Source organism: Centruroides sculpturatus, unplaced genomic scaffold, assembly GCF_000671375.1.
Source record: "Centruroides sculpturatus isolate CEXI.00-Female unplaced genomic scaffold, Cexi_2.0 scaffold1241, whole genome shotgun sequence".
In the NCBI taxonomy this organism is placed as follows: domain Eukaryota; kingdom Metazoa; phylum Arthropoda; class Arachnida; order Scorpiones; family Buthidae; genus Centruroides; species Centruroides sculpturatus.
Window position 1 is genome coordinate 23,093 of NW_019385862.1, and position 15,799 is coordinate 38,891.

The 15,799-nt window shown below is 28.4% G+C and overlaps 1 protein-coding gene and 1 long non-coding RNA gene across 7 annotated transcripts in view; one reads left to right on the forward strand and one right to left on the reverse strand.

Moving 5' to 3' along the window:
* LOC111642587 overlaps positions 1-11,801 on the reverse strand; it is a 25,595-nt gene extending 13,794 nt beyond the window's left edge. For 2 of the 4 annotated variants that reach the window (XM_023388947.1, XM_023388946.1), the window contains exons 1-2: positions 11,646-11,801; positions 423-636 (exon numbers count right to left, since the gene is read on the reverse strand). In XM_023388947.1, the coding sequence (XP_023244715.1) occupies positions 423-629 (207 nt within the window). In that variant the 5' untranslated portion in view covers positions 630-636; positions 11,646-11,801. Of the gene's footprint in view, positions 1-422; positions 637-11,645 lie in introns of those variants that run through there. The other 2 variants (XM_023388944.1, XM_023388945.1) reach the window with 2 other exon arrangements.
* LOC111642589 lies at positions 11,690-15,160 on the forward strand. Of its 3 annotated transcripts, none has more exons than XR_002759576.1 (3): positions 11,690-11,704; positions 13,405-13,726; positions 15,140-15,160. It is a non-coding gene; the product is annotated as an uncharacterized LOC111642589 (long non-coding RNA). The 3 variants fall into 3 exon arrangements; XR_002759574.1 differs by lacking the exon at positions 11,690-11,704 and adding an exon at positions 13,237-13,299; XR_002759575.1 differs by lacking the exons at positions 11,690-11,704; positions 15,140-15,160 and adding exons at positions 13,237-13,299; positions 14,737-14,891.
* The last annotated feature ends 639 nt before the right edge of the window (positions 15,161-15,799 follow it).

Consider the following 15,799-nt stretch of genomic DNA (forward strand, 5'->3'; position numbering starts at 1 on the left):
AAATATTCATGGTCAATTAAATTCATTAATAAATAGCAAAAGTGTTATCTGTAAATGCAAATTCCAGAAATCATTAATGAATTAGTAAATAATTAAAGATCAGTTTGAAAACCAGAAATATGGAAATTCATTCAATTTTTCTTATACTTTTAAACTGAAGGAAAATTATTTTGCTAAAAATTTAGAAAACTATAAATTACATAACAGATTTGAAAAAAAAATAGCAAGGAAAAACAAAAATAATTTATGTTTCAGACATTAAAATATTTTTAAAAAGTTAATTTTATAAAATTAACTTGTTAAAAATGTATTTATCAGACACGAAAACATTTTATTTCATATTTGAAAACGAAAAAGTCTTTATGTTTGTTAAACTTTCAATAAACTTTAACTTTATAATCACAAAATATATTAAAACTTACTACTATTCTTTCAAAATTAATTGGTTTGAATTGTTTCCTATTAAAATTTGTTTTAGTATTAATAGAATAAAAATTTTTCATTTGTTGTTTACTTCTTTTTAATTTCAAAATTTGTCTTGCATCTTTCATTCTTTCTGTATTAGGTTTATTTAAAATACTTCTGTTGCCAATATTTTTATATTTATTCCTTTTGTTTATTGGCCTCATTCTTTATCTGTAATAAAAAAAAATAAATGAAATTATTCATATTTTTTTATATAAATAAATAATCTAAATAAGAAGAAAATTAAACTAAATTTTTTCTCGTTTGAAAAACATCAAAAAGCTTTAATAAATACATACATCATGAAACCCAATAAATTTGTAACGCTAAACCACCAGATTACTTCGGGCTAATTTTCTACAATTATATTTAATTAATTACTAAGTTGTCACTAGAAGGAGGTGTTATTCACCATCTCTTATTAAATTTAAGAGATGGTGCCATATTAATTAAATTCTCTCTAGTTACAAATTATTTAGTAATTAATTAAATATAATCATGGAAAAGTAGCCAGATGTAATCTGGTAGTTGTTTGGCTTTATAAACTTTAATAAATTTTTATTTAGCCTAAAATGGCATTAATAATTTGTCTATTAGAAATATAGTTGTAAACTAAAATATAATTTAAATTATTATTTTTATTAAGAGTTTAAAGACACCTTTTACAATACATTTCACTTAGGCTGTATTCATACTGCCAACAACAATGAGAAAAACCAATATTTTTATCATTTGTCTTTGTCCGTAGCACTTTCATCTTAGTTGTTCATTGTTCAAAAGTTAGCCAAGATTCAACATTTGTTGTTGTTATAATGGTATTGGCCAATCAACATGAATTTCCCACAATCCTCTTTGAACAAGATGGATGAACAGCTAATGTTGTGTGTTAAATAGAGCCAAGGTGTTTCACCTTGGCTCTATGACATGTCCTGATATACTGAAGAATTGACATTTTACTCTGCATATCCATTTTTAAACAGAGACAATGCCAGTCTAAAAGTTCAGAAATCCATGGAGTAATGCTAAGCCTAATGTAAACTGCACACATTATAATATGAAAACTAATGAACGATGTGAATGCCTTGGCAATGAACAAATATAACAAAAGACATGCCATCATATTATTATTTAAGATCCATGGTTATTGCTATTGGCAGTGTGAATGCAGCCTTACTGTAATAAGTGTTCTTAAGCTATAATATGTGGATATTATGATGCACAGAAACAAGAATGAGTCTTAGTATGTGAAAGACCAAATCATATGAATTCAACAGCATCTAAAGCATAGCATACATCATTCATATATATTCTCTTTAAATACTTCAGAGTCCCATTTTGTAACAGAGTTTCTGCCCAAGATCCACAAAACAAGATTTTTTTTTGTTATTTACTTTTTAACTTCCTACCCTGTGGACACTAATAACATTATTTTTGCAGGTCCATCAAGGGTTTGACCAGACCCATAATGGGGGCAGCAAGGTAATAAAGGTCCAATATATTCAAAGCAAGTCACTTATGAAATCATTCCAGAGATTACTACTCTAGACTTCAACTCAGGTTCACAGAGCAGCAGTTTAACATGTTTTATCAACTCAGCCATTAACAAATATTACTATTGCTTCTAAGTAACCCATTTTGCATTTACTGAATTATACTAGCAGCAAAATAAATATTTTTTCAGGGTGGTCAGCTATCATGCACTAGGCATTTTTCTCCAAAGGCATACAATGCAAAGAAACAAAACCATGTCACTTGTCATATATCAACAATGTACTTTTGGTATTTTTCTGTCTGTGCCCAATACAGTATGCTTACCAGCACTGCCAACTTTTCTGTTGCGAATAGCAGTCTAGGGTTGAATAGAGTAATTGTAAATGACATTGATTTCCCATTATTTACAATTTTCTGCAAATTAAGAAAGCACAGCTAGTTATTACTTTCTTAGTGGCTCTATTATACTAATACTAATCACATATACTGTACCATGGGTGGGCAAGCAAGAGTTCAGTGGGAGCCAAAATGTAGGTTTTGCAAAATGAATGGGAGCCGCAGTTCTGTACTTTTTTATTCTGTACTGTGATTTTATTATATAATATAAATATCATATAAAACAAATATTAAATTTTTTTAATAAACATAATTTCACAAAATTGTGGAAATAAAATTGTAAAAATAATAATAAAAAGCAGAAATTAACACTTTCAGCAAGAGTCGCATTTGCCCATGTCTGACATATACTATATATATCTGCAATTATCTTTACTAGGCTGTAGTAAAGATAACAAAAAGAAATGTTCAAAAAATTCCATATTTACATTTACTCCACTGAGATAGAGTAAATGTAAATACTGTGTGTAATTGTAAATCCTCCATTTTTTGGGCTTAGGATATACTGTACATATCTATATGGAAGAAAAAAACTGTAAATGAACATAAATCTTTGAAATGCAAAATGAACAAAATTATGCAATTTTATTTCACTAAACATATGAAAAGCAAACAAGAAACCTATATAGTAAAACTCCAATTATACAAATTGGGACTTCATCTTGTTTGGATATGCAGAATATCTATAATAGATAATTGCATTTTAAATCAACAAAAATAATAATTGAACTTAGCACCATATCAAAAAGATGAGAAAAAATGCTTCATTCTGGAAACCAAATTAACTTTTATTCAGTAACATTTTCATTCTTTTATAAGATCATCAACTGTGAAAATTATCAAATGCAGTAGAACAAATACATTTGAAAGAGAAAACATCTCTATGTTTGAACTTTTTCAAATTTAAAATTACAAATTCCTTGATGGACATTCCTAAGAATCATCAAATACAATAGGGATTAAACATATGTTTTAATTTGGTTTGTTGAGATAAAGCACTCAATACAAAATGTCTCCTCAATCTGCATAGCATACATCTTGACAATATGCATCCCATAGTGGTGAATAGCATAGCTAGCTTTACAAAGGTAATACTAAAACCACTTAGAGTAATTTTCTTTCAATTGTTGTCTCCCAAATTACAGTACCTTGCATTATTAAGATGTAATAATATTCTTTAATAATAAGATTTTTTCCTGAATAACCCTGTGCATATATTCATTTTTTTGTTGGGCTGCAATTTTAAAAAACTATAAATTCCCACAGGTGTCAGTTCATCTATCTGTCTCTCATTCCTTAATCTCAAGAACAGAGTTGGATAGATAAAAGTCAAGACCAGATATGGAAAGCTTAGGAGCAGGAGGCCCAATTAATTATATATGAACTTTTGGCTTGGACTGGAAGTCACATTATTTCAATTAAAAAATTTTCCCCTGAATGGAGTTAGATGACTGGCATGATGCCATTGTTAATAGGAAGAGGGGCAAGCCACTATTAAAATTGAGAGTATTGTAATAAAAAATTGCAGCACAGTTTTGTGATTATGTCACAATAAATAATTGTTCATTTAACAATAAAAACTAAAACATAAATTTACTAAAAATATTCATATTTAAGAAACAAATATAAATTTTGGAGATTTTACAAGTTTCTTCTTTTCATATCATACAACAGAATCAACCTTCTTTTTAGGCTCTGTCTTGTCTAAAGATGTTAAAATTTCTAAAAAAGTCATGCTGGCATTTATGTAGCTGTTAAAATTCTATATAATGTACAATAAAAACCAGGATAGAAATTTACTAAAAAGTAATTGTAATTAGAAGCTAAACACAAGCAAAATCTCACAATTAATCCTTTTCACAAGATTTCACTTATTTTCTTCCAAAAAAATTTATTCTTAGAAGAAAGTCTGTAAACAATTTTAATATATTTCAGTTTCTAAAAAATTAAAAAGCTTTTGTATTTTTAAGATTTCTTTCTATTCAAAATAAAGTTTTTCTTTTTATTAAACAGGAAAGTAATAACTTCAGTAATCATACAATATAATATGAGCAAATATTTATTCTGACATCGTCATAATGCCAGACTGCAATTTTTAATCATATTTTTAACTTATTTAATTTAAAATATATGCCTTTCTATCTCAAATTAGTACTGTAGTGTCTTGCTCTTGTACTGTACATCATACTTTTCCATTAGCAATGTAGTTGTGCCAGTCATCTATTAACTGCTTTCAGAAAGTTTTGAATTGAAATAACATGACTTCTGGTTTGCATCAGAAGTTCTTATATAGTTAATCAGGGTCTCCTGCCCCTAAGGTTTCCATACCTGGTCTCGAATGGATTTCATATAGCTAACTCCATTCTCGAGATTAAGGAAAAACAGATAGACAATAGTGAAAATTTATTGGGCTGCAATTTTTTCAAATTGCAGCCCAATAAACTGATACTACTATTTATAAAATGATAATTGGATAAAACTGAATATAAGTAATTACTATAATCTAAAAATGTTTTAAAATTTAATCATTCTACAATTTTTAAAATGTTGCTATTTTACTCACAATGACTTTTTTAAATTGGATATTTTATGAGGGAGATCAACTGCTTCCTAAGGTTATCATCAAACTTATTATCAAACACATTTTTGGCTCTTGAGCTTTCATTATTTCAGTAAATTCTTACAAGAAATGTCTTGAATATTTTAAATAATAATTCTTGTCTATTTGTTTTTATCTTTGTCATTTCTTACAAAAATATTTCAAAATTAAAAAAAAAAATCTATTAATTCGATGATAAAAAAGTGATTGTTTTTAAACAGATGCTTAGCTGCTATTGTTGCATCAGTATTCAATCTCTTAAAAGTTAGATCATTTGGAAACACATCCCTAACACTACATTTACATGATAAAAGTTAACCCCAATGAAGCCTTTGAAACCAATAAACTTTTTTCCTTTCAACAGAACAGAGTTAACTAATTCTGATCAATATTCTAACTCTATCATGTTAACCTGTATCAAGTTGCATTCTACATTAATATTGTCTTGATCTCTTACTCTTGTTATTTCCAATTAATGCAATCAGGATAAATCTCTTCTTGGTTAATTTAATTATTGTTTAAATGTAGTGAGAATAGGTGGTAAACCTCAAGGCTAAATATGCTTATGAGGCTGATAAAAAAACAAATATTGTGAAGGAAAATTGAAATAAACTTCAAAGAGAAAGTTCAAGTCTTTCATCCAAGGCTTTGATCCATAGCAGATGTAAAGCTTAGCTGACATTGTCACAATAAGATTTGATCTCTCAAGAATTGGGTTATTTGGAGTATAGCTCCAAACAGGTGATAAAGTTCCATTTATGCCTAAATACTGCCACATAACTAATAATAAATACTTTAAAGAAAATTTGAAAAGAATAATCATTTGTAAAGGTGTTTTATCATTACTATTTTTTACACACTTATTTTCATTTATAAACTTCAATTAAAATCAAAATTATCATGCAGAATAATTTAATAATGCATATTTCATGCAAACAGAATTGTACTTGAAAACATTTTAGATATGAAGTATTTAATAATCTTATTTTAACTGAATTTTAACTCTCTGATGCACTAATGTTTAAAATATTATTATTTTCAAATTTCCCTTGTAGCAGAAAACATTTTAAAATAATTTTGCTGTAATGCTTGTTATTAATAAACTTTAAGCAGAATATTTTTCCATAATATATACTGTATATAAAACTGATTTCCCATTTTATGGAACTAGTTTATAAGACAGGAAACTGGCCTATGAGAGTGGTTTACAAATAAGTATAGTTTGCACCTAATTTTGATCCATAAGTTCTTATTCTATATTTATAAGAAATACCTGGTAAATAAATTTTCAAAGTTTAATAATGTTTCAGGTTGTCAATGTTAATTTATTCTAGAATTCTTAATCATTGACTTCAGATATGCCAAAATAGTATAAATCAATTGAAGATGATGATTTTTTTTTTTCAGTAACAGAACCAACTTCACTTTTTGCTTTAGTATTTGCTGCTTTTTACTTTCATATTTATTCAGCCTCTCACTCCTATACCATAAAATCCAAAATAACAGATTCTTTTCTCTTTCAATATATTAATTTTTTAATGAGATTATAAAATTTACAAACCAAAACCAGGGCTGTGGAGTAGCATAAAAATCTACTGACTCCAACTCCAACTTTTCCTTACCATCCGACTCTGACTCCGACCAGGGGCGGACTTGTTACTGAAAGAGACCTGGAAATTCTGATATCATCACGTGACCTCAGAATAAAAGATTCAATAGAGTTCTAATAAAGATAGAGTGTAGAAACTTTTTATTCCAAAGCTAAAAGACTTCTCTAAGTAATATATAAATATGTATTTGATAATTTTTACTTTTCTGGCTGTTATATATAACAGAGAGAAAGTGTAGCGCTCGCTCAAAAAATGACCCCTCCCAAATTTTTACATTTTTGGGCTCAGGACACCTTGAAATTTCGAGATATGCAAAAGATTTGAGGTTTTTTCTATATGTGTGGATGTTAGACTGTGTGGGAGGGCATGATTTTATTCACCCTGTTTGAAGCCTAATAATTTCTGTGGTCACAGTGATCAGAATTGGAGTCAAATGGTTTAACACAGGAGTTAGTTATTTAAGTCAAAGTGGTTGAACTAAATCATGTCCCCATATACATTTTAACATCTTAGGTGAGAACATCTAAATGGGTTTTACTGTACTATTATAAAATGGCTAAAAAGCTTACTTTGAGGGTAAAGACGACTTTTATTTTTTTTAAATTTTGAATGCTAATAACGAGTAAAATATTCATTAAGAGATATGACACATGACCACTTTTAGGTCTTCACCCTATCGACCTTTAATTAAGAACCAAAATTTAATAGTATTAATGCCCCTTTATACGCAAACTACATTGTCACATTTCATTTCTTAAACTTTACCCATTCTGAGATATTGTTTAATATCTCAGAACAGAAAATAAAGAAATTAAACAAATTAGATGCCAACACACACATGCGCGCGAATTTTTCCCCTTTACTGACTTTTTTGAGAGGTTCGGGAGGTCTCCAAAGGTGTAGATTTGCAAAAAAAAAAAAAATAATAAAAAACTTGGAGGGTCAAATTTGACACGATTCCAATACTTTTCCATTTTATATACATAACAAGTTGGTAAGTAAAAAGGAGTCAGAGTCGGCGGATTTTTTGACAACTCCGACTCCACAGCCCTGACCAAAACCCAATAAAAAAAATGCTTCTTTGCTTTATGTATATTGCATAGTAAATTACAGTAGGTGATCGGTTAATGAACATAATCCGTTCCAAGACTTCAAAAAATAAATATATACTTTACTATGTTTATTTATATGTAATAGTAAAAATACATATATGTGCAGTCTTGCATTTTTATTAGTCATGTTTTTTCTGTTTGTGGGGGTTAAAGAATCTGTCCAATGTCGATTGCTTTTCTCTTTTCTTTNATATATGTGCAGTCTTGCATTTTTATTAGTCATGTTTTTTCTGTTTGTGGGGGTTAAAGAATCTGTCCAATGTCGATTGCTTTTCTCTTTTCTTTAGGATTTTTCTGAAGTAATTAATAGTATTGTAATTGTATAGATCCCAACCCCATTAACTTTATTTTGGTTTGGATGCCACTTGGATGATCGTTGTTCTAACATCCTCCCACTTCAAAAAATCTTTAGTAGCAGATGTTGACATTGGTCCTCTTTCGTATTCCTCTTTTTCAAAAGGAAACTCACTGAGTTTTTTGTTTTTCTTCATTTGAGAGTGCTTGGAGTTCTTCTGTCATCAGATTAGTTTCAGGTTCCATTATGAGCTCTAAAATGCTCTTTATTTCTCAGATGTGATTTTCATTACTCCATTAGCAGCTTGAGACTTCTTGATATATCTTTCATAGCTAAGATTGTGCCTATTATAGACTTGTTTAAGCCATACTGCTTAGCAACATCAGACAGCTTGTGCCCACATTCTACCTTGGCTATTATCTCTTACTTGGTTTCTACGGTGAGCACAGTTCTTGACATTTCTCTTTTTAGGCTCCATAATATTATCAGTTTCTTTTTTAAATAAAAAGTTCAGAAAAGCACTTACAAAAATTCAGAGAACAGAAATCAACTAGCCCACAAAAAATTATTTAAATGCAAGGCTCAGATGAAATTCGAAATTTGGTACTAAAATGTTAACGAATATCTGAAGGGGCAGTTAAACTTTCACCTTTAGTAAATAAACCCAGACACAAAACTTAACAAGTGTCTGTCTGACACTTGTTAAGTTTTGAGTCTCGCGAATACTATAAAAAATTATTTGTCAGAAAGGTAAACAAAAAGCTGGAATTACAAGGGAGAGTTTCAAAATTCGGAGGAATATTAATACTATCCGATCAGTATCTGGTTGAGCATCAATGTTAACATCTTCCGCGCTCCGAAAGGTTTCGAATTGTTACCCGAAGACAAGGGAAAATCAATCGGTATTCATTATTTTCCGTCGCTTCATTTTATGTTTGTTCAGTAAAGTGTTCGTTATCTGATCATAAAAATCTTTCGCGAAAGTGTTCGTTATCCGATTTGTTCATTAACCAAACTGTTCGTTAACCAATCACCCACTGTATTTAAATAGATATTACATCATTGATTTTCATTAATATCTCTAGTGATAATCATATGATAGGACAAGATTAAATATCACACTAATTAAGCTTTATCATTTGATTGCTAGTATAATTCATGCTTGTCTATATTTGTAGTGAATTGTTATTACAGTTGATGCTCAATAAACCAAGCTTAAGTCAAACAACTAAGTCAAATTTTATTTTTATCTGAGTATGACTACCATATTTTGTCTATTTGTAACTCAAAGCATTAAATTAAATACGTATGTCACTAAATTGACGAGCGCTTTCGACGATACACACTTTCGTCTTCTTCAGGTCATTAGAAGATATAAGATCCTTTTTTTTTTTTTTTTTTGACATACGTATTTAATTTAACGCTTATATGATAAAAGTTTTTGTAACAAATTATTAGCCTGCTGTCTATCACTATATTATAGATATTTTCCAAGATGAACTCAAAGCAATTTTGAGAAAATGTTTCACTATCTAAAAATCTATGGTTCTGGAGAGTTTATTAAATTCACATCTAATTTTGTGTGCTTTCTGTTATATTTTCAAGGAACAACATTAAGGCTAAGTTAAGATAAACTACTGAAATAAAAATGAACATTTAATTATCTACAATTGAAAGTAACATATTAAGTTACTTGATACATTAAGACTCTCTGAAGCCAAGATATTAAAATATAAGAAATGTAACAATAACTTGTGACTAAAAACTAAATTTATTCTTAAATGCAAACTGGCAAATTAAATCATATAGATAGCATGCTCTTTTTAAATTTTCAAAAAGCTCACATCACACATGCTAAAGCAATAAGCAACCATACCTCACACGAAACAAGATATTTATGAAGCAATCAAGCATATTGAAAGCATCCTCAAGTAGAAACAATGGATTGTTGACATAAAAGTCACGTAATAGACTCCTTTCACTAATGGTATGAATATTTTCTTACTATATTTCCTTATTTCTAAGATGCACTTAGAGTTTGAAATCAAATTTTAACATACTGAATTAATAAAATGTCATACACCACATTTAAAGATCTCAGAAACAGAAATCAGTTTCATCTTGTGTTCTATTTAGAAAACCATCCCAAAGAAGACATTTTTTAGTGTCAAAAATGTTTAAAGAAGAAAAATACACAAAATTTCTACCCTGAGTGTTTGTTTTCATCTGTTTATCTCATACCAGAAAACTGATTTCTATTAGCAAGAATTTTATAGTTTTTTTTATAAAGAAAAATTTTTTAAGTAATTTGCTTTATTACTTTAATTAACTACAGACTAAAAAACAATGCAAATGCTTACATAATGCTCAGTGACTGTTTCCATTTTATTCTGATGCACACATTAAAATAAAAAACACTATTTATTTTGAAGCTACACCATGATACCAGCTTGAAGACATTTTAAATGTTAACAAGAGTTTAATGGTAATTATTTACAAGGTGATTAATTTAATCTAACTAATATTAATTATCTCAACAAAATATTGCAGTTTAAAATACAAATCTTTATGGACAACTAATAGTTAATGTCTAAGAATTTACTACGGCATTAACTACAGCAAAATATATCTTTATTCAATATATCAAAATATTTTTTTATAATTAAATTTCTTAGAATACTACAACTCAAAAACTGGATACACTCAAATTAAAACCTCTAAAAAACATTAGCACTTATTAATATCCAGCATAGTTTTTACTCTGCTGGATATTAATAAGTGCTAATGTTTTTGCCCACGTCGAACAGGCACCATCGGGCAATTAAATTTCTTTACACTATATTAGGCATTATTAGCTGTTTTTAATCATTGGATGTATTGTAAATGAAACCACTACATTTGTGAAAATAATGCTCCAATCATAAACAATATTTCCCCACACATATAACACAAAATGGAACTAGATCTCAAATATATATTTTGGAGATATACTTATGTAATTCTCAGTATGTACATCACTAAATATTAATTTTACCTTCCGCAGTTCTTTTAAATTTCAAAGTAGACATCACGTTTGCAATTTACATCTGCAAGGCAGTAAAATAAACTATCGAATTGCCCCGCTACACAGCAACACGAGATAGCGGCTTCCATAGCGCGGGGCACGGGAATCTCTAAATTTCTTAGGAAACCGGGTGGATCACGGGACCGGAACTTAAAAAATAATTTGTTCCACCGACCAAGACAAAGGACTAAAACTTTAAAGTCTTGTAGAAAATCTATAATATACAATTTTAGACTGAGGTATCCTCGTGAATATCTCAATCTAAAATTGTGTATTATAGATGTGGTTGTAATTGTAAATTTATATACTTTATATACAATTTAACATTGTTAAATTATAATATATATAAATGTGTAATTGACATATTTTTGAATAAACACGTGTAAAAATGGAATAGCCTTACATATCTTGGAATGATAACATAATCAATAAGTTCATAATAAGATATGTAACAGTTTTAATTTGATTAATTATTTAAATCCTTAAATTATTAACAAAATTACAATCTTGATTGAAAGATTTTACAATAATTTTTTTGCAATTTGAAATCATTTACTAAATATAAAACAATAAAGTTTATAAATTCTGAAGAAAAAACGAAGAATTAACTCACTTTTTAATAGGTTTTTTTCAAACTTAAAATACGCAAGTTTAATTTTATAAACGAGAAAGGTAAGCTCAACACAAAAATTTATTTTCTTTCGCACATTATAATAAACAATCGATAGTGTTACTTTCCTACAACGAGTATGAATAGATATCAATTTATTTTTAAAAATGTTTATAAAAATAATTGCAATTTGTACATAAATAAAAATATTACACTACATAAATCAAATATGAATATAATAATTTTTTAAATTATTACGCATTCTTTCACTGTATCCGTTTTTTTTAATTTATTGATAATGTTTAAATCGAAACTCTACAATAAATATTTGCTTTACTAGTTTATATATATATATATATTTATTTATTTACTTAAAGTTTATATATGTATACGTATTTTTAATTTTTTAGCTTTATTTATTTATTTATTATGATCTTTCGAAAAAATCGAGAATGCGCCCCTAGTGGTAATTGAAATATAAACTTTTAAAGGAAGTGTGATATACGTTATTTGGCCTGCAATATAAATGTTCGTTAATTGTTTTCGGCAGGTTTTTCTATCAATCATAACATAGTATAGTTATTAAATATATCGTCTTCAGACTAGTACAAAATGTACAGAAATGTCTGCAACGATGCGATCGCATATAACTTATCGAATCTTGCAAAAATACAAAAGTGATAATCTGTCATTATTTGGTCACATAGCTGACGGATTCACGAACTTCTACTGTATTAGATCTAACAGTGCCTTTACTGAACACTGGTAGTTGGTCGTGGGTTCCCATAAAAGTCCCGCCTCTCGGCAGGACTTTTATGAGAAATTGGTCCCAATTCAAGCATTTAGCAGGGTACTAATTAAGATTTTAAATCATTATCAGTTTCATCATTTCTAGATGATTAGATAAATTATTTCGTAGAATGCTTACTTTTTTCTTATCTACGGAAATTAATAAAATTTTTATCAGGAATGTTTCTTATTTAGCGAATGTTAGACGAAAACAAAAGTTTTCATTTTTCAATTTTATATATAATCTTAGTAAAAATAGTGAATAAAATAGTACAAGCAGGCTGTTCGCTCGTTGCACAAATATAGGCCTGCTATCAATTAAATTGGTAAGACAGCCTCTACAAATAGTATTTGAGTGTAAGTATTGATAGTTGTAGGTACCGTACCATCAAACACTAGATAATTTGACGGACCGATGACTGAGCGATTAAAGTACTAGTCTACTGCTCTGGGGGACCCGGGAACAAATCCGGACGGGTTGAAAAAGCCCAATAATTTTCAAGGATGATCTATCCAGAACTTGTCAAATCCAATCCCTCACCACCCGGTCCCTCCCTCAGGCGTACAAATAGCCGAGCGGTCAAGACGGCAACCTACCGCTCTAGGAAACCGGAAATCGAATCCGAACGGGTTGAAAAAGCCCCAGAAATTTTTCAGATAGTGCCGTCCGGATATGTTGGACCCCCGTCCCTCACCATCTGGCCGCCCTGTTGTGGGTCAGGTCGAATCCATAACGAGATTGCTAACAGAGGCCCTCTTAGAGTCTACAAGGAGGAAAGAGTTAAGAAGAAACAAAAACCCGGCCGTTCCTAATGTGGATCTAGCAGAACCCATAATGGACCTTGTTAGCGTTCGCAGCAAAGAAAGAGTAAAAAAATAAAGAAATTTTTAGCGATAATTTTTAATCGTACAAATAATTTTAAGAATTTATAAATAAAATATAATATTTTTTTCCCTTGTTCTCTTTTTTTAGTAAATAATTCAGACACTAGGCGGCGTACCATTCGACAAGTCTCGAACTCAGATTCAGTTAAGAAGTTACAATGGTTATATGTTATGTTGTTATTGTTCTCACGATGGAAGTAAATACATGAAGTATTTAAAATTTTATAGAATAGATTCAATAAAAACCATTACACCGATTATACCGTTTGTATTTTTTGTCTAACCAACGACTATATAACCTGTATGTCTTCCATACCGGTGTTAACTGATTATTTGAACGTTAGGGTTAACATTCTCTACGTAAATCAGGAAGATGGCGGAACAACAGAAAAGTTTATCCAGAAGTCAAGGTAAACATGAGTTTGTATGAATTCTTTGATGAATACTTCTTACATTAAGCGTTGTTTTCATATTTTATAACAGCCCTAGATAAAAAAAAAAATAGAAATTCAGGATCAAGTATATTTAAAATTTACTAATTGAAGACAGTACAAGTAAAAATTTGATGTCTTTACACATCTTTCACAATCACAGGGACATAATTAACACAAGAGTATCAAACGAAATGTCCTTTTCCCTTGATGCTCTTGTGTTATAAGAATCCGGCACCAGAGGGATTTTTGATCAACATAAATATTTGTAAGCAGAGAAGAACCCCAAAGGAAAGGTCGACTTTGTGTTAATTGTGTTCCTGTGGTTGTGAAGAATGTGCGAAAGCATCAAACTTAGTCCTCAATTTGTAATAATTTAAAACTCAAGATACTTTTAAAATACTCTAATCATGATATATTAAAAATGAAAGTAGATATTTAGTCAATTTATTAATAAATTGATGTGTATTTTAATACATTATATTATATGAATCTTGTTACATTAAAAAATTATATTTATTTGTTTGTTAATTTTTTATTTACAAAATTTTTAAAAAGGCAACGTACCCTAAAATAGGCTGGCTGTACTATTTATGATCCAACTGGGGAAACATTTTAGAATCGGTGAAAATAGTGACTAAAACTGATTGAATTTTGGTTATTTTTAAAAATTTATTTATTGATCTATAAATTGGTGTGTCAAATAAAATTGCTCCATTCAATGATTGATTCTACAATCAAATATTAAAAATAGGAAAAACGGGACAGTCCCGGAAATTGGGGACGTCTGGCCACCCTACCTAAAAGGACAAGATATGTGAATGTATACATATACCCCTACAAATATATTTAATATTATATTAAATATATTTGTACAAATTTTATGGATATTAAGTATAATAATCATATAATTTTTAATGTTTTAAAGAAATTATAAAGGTAAATTTAGAAAGGAAATTTTATGAATGTCAGTTTTTTTCTTCTGTCAGATTTTATCTTCAATGTTTACCAAGTTTGTTTGTTTGTGTGAATTTTTAACCTTGGAATGCCTGCATATTTTGCACTATATTTGACACATTGAAATTTATTTGGACAGGATACAAAAATGCTGAATATATATATAAAAAAAAATTCTAAATTATATGACAGACTTGAATATAGATTTAAAAAAATTAATTTACTATATATATAAAATCATGTTAAGTAGAATATATTGAAATTTTGTGTTCTGTTTGTGCAAATGATTTTATCATTAAAAATGAAAATGTGTGAATTGTTTTAAAATTTGATTTAATTAATTAATAATGACTGGATTGTATATTTGATAATTTAATTTTTTTATGATGTATAATTTGGTACAGATTATTAATTACTATTATTAATTAAAATTAGCTGGTTATAAAATCTTGGATGGTATGTATTACATTTAATTTTTGTAGTGAAATGCTAGTTAACAATAATTTTTTTTATTTAAAACATTTATAAAATAGTTTTCAAATAATAAAACTTATGGTTTTTTTAGACTATGTAGGAAGTTTTCAATCTAATGCAATTAAAGTAATATATGTTTCAGTTTTATTTTTGCAACATTGACTCAAAGGAAGTTATTTCTCCTTTGGTCAGATTAAGAATTTTTAATATATCATATACTTTGAGGAAAACACTTCTGATTACATTCTCCTATAATTTGTTTTTTCTTATTTTTATATATTTGTATTAAGTATGCTTCATATACAATGTATTAACTTTTGCTCCTTCTAACATGAAAGCCAAATTGTGTAAATTTAAGAAATTTCACATTTTATTATAAAAATATTTATTAGCATTGATTGTATAACCTTAATATTAAATGTTCTGAAAATTTAATTATTAAATGAAAATTTGTTTAAATTATTTTAATCTCGTGAATTAAAGTTTGAGAAAGATTTTTGATTTTTGTAAAAGTATTGATTAGTAATGTAATAATTTATATTTTAGTATTTTAGATTAGTTTGAGATAAAATATCTTAATCCTAATAATCGTCCTTCTATATATCCCTTTTAACTTGATTC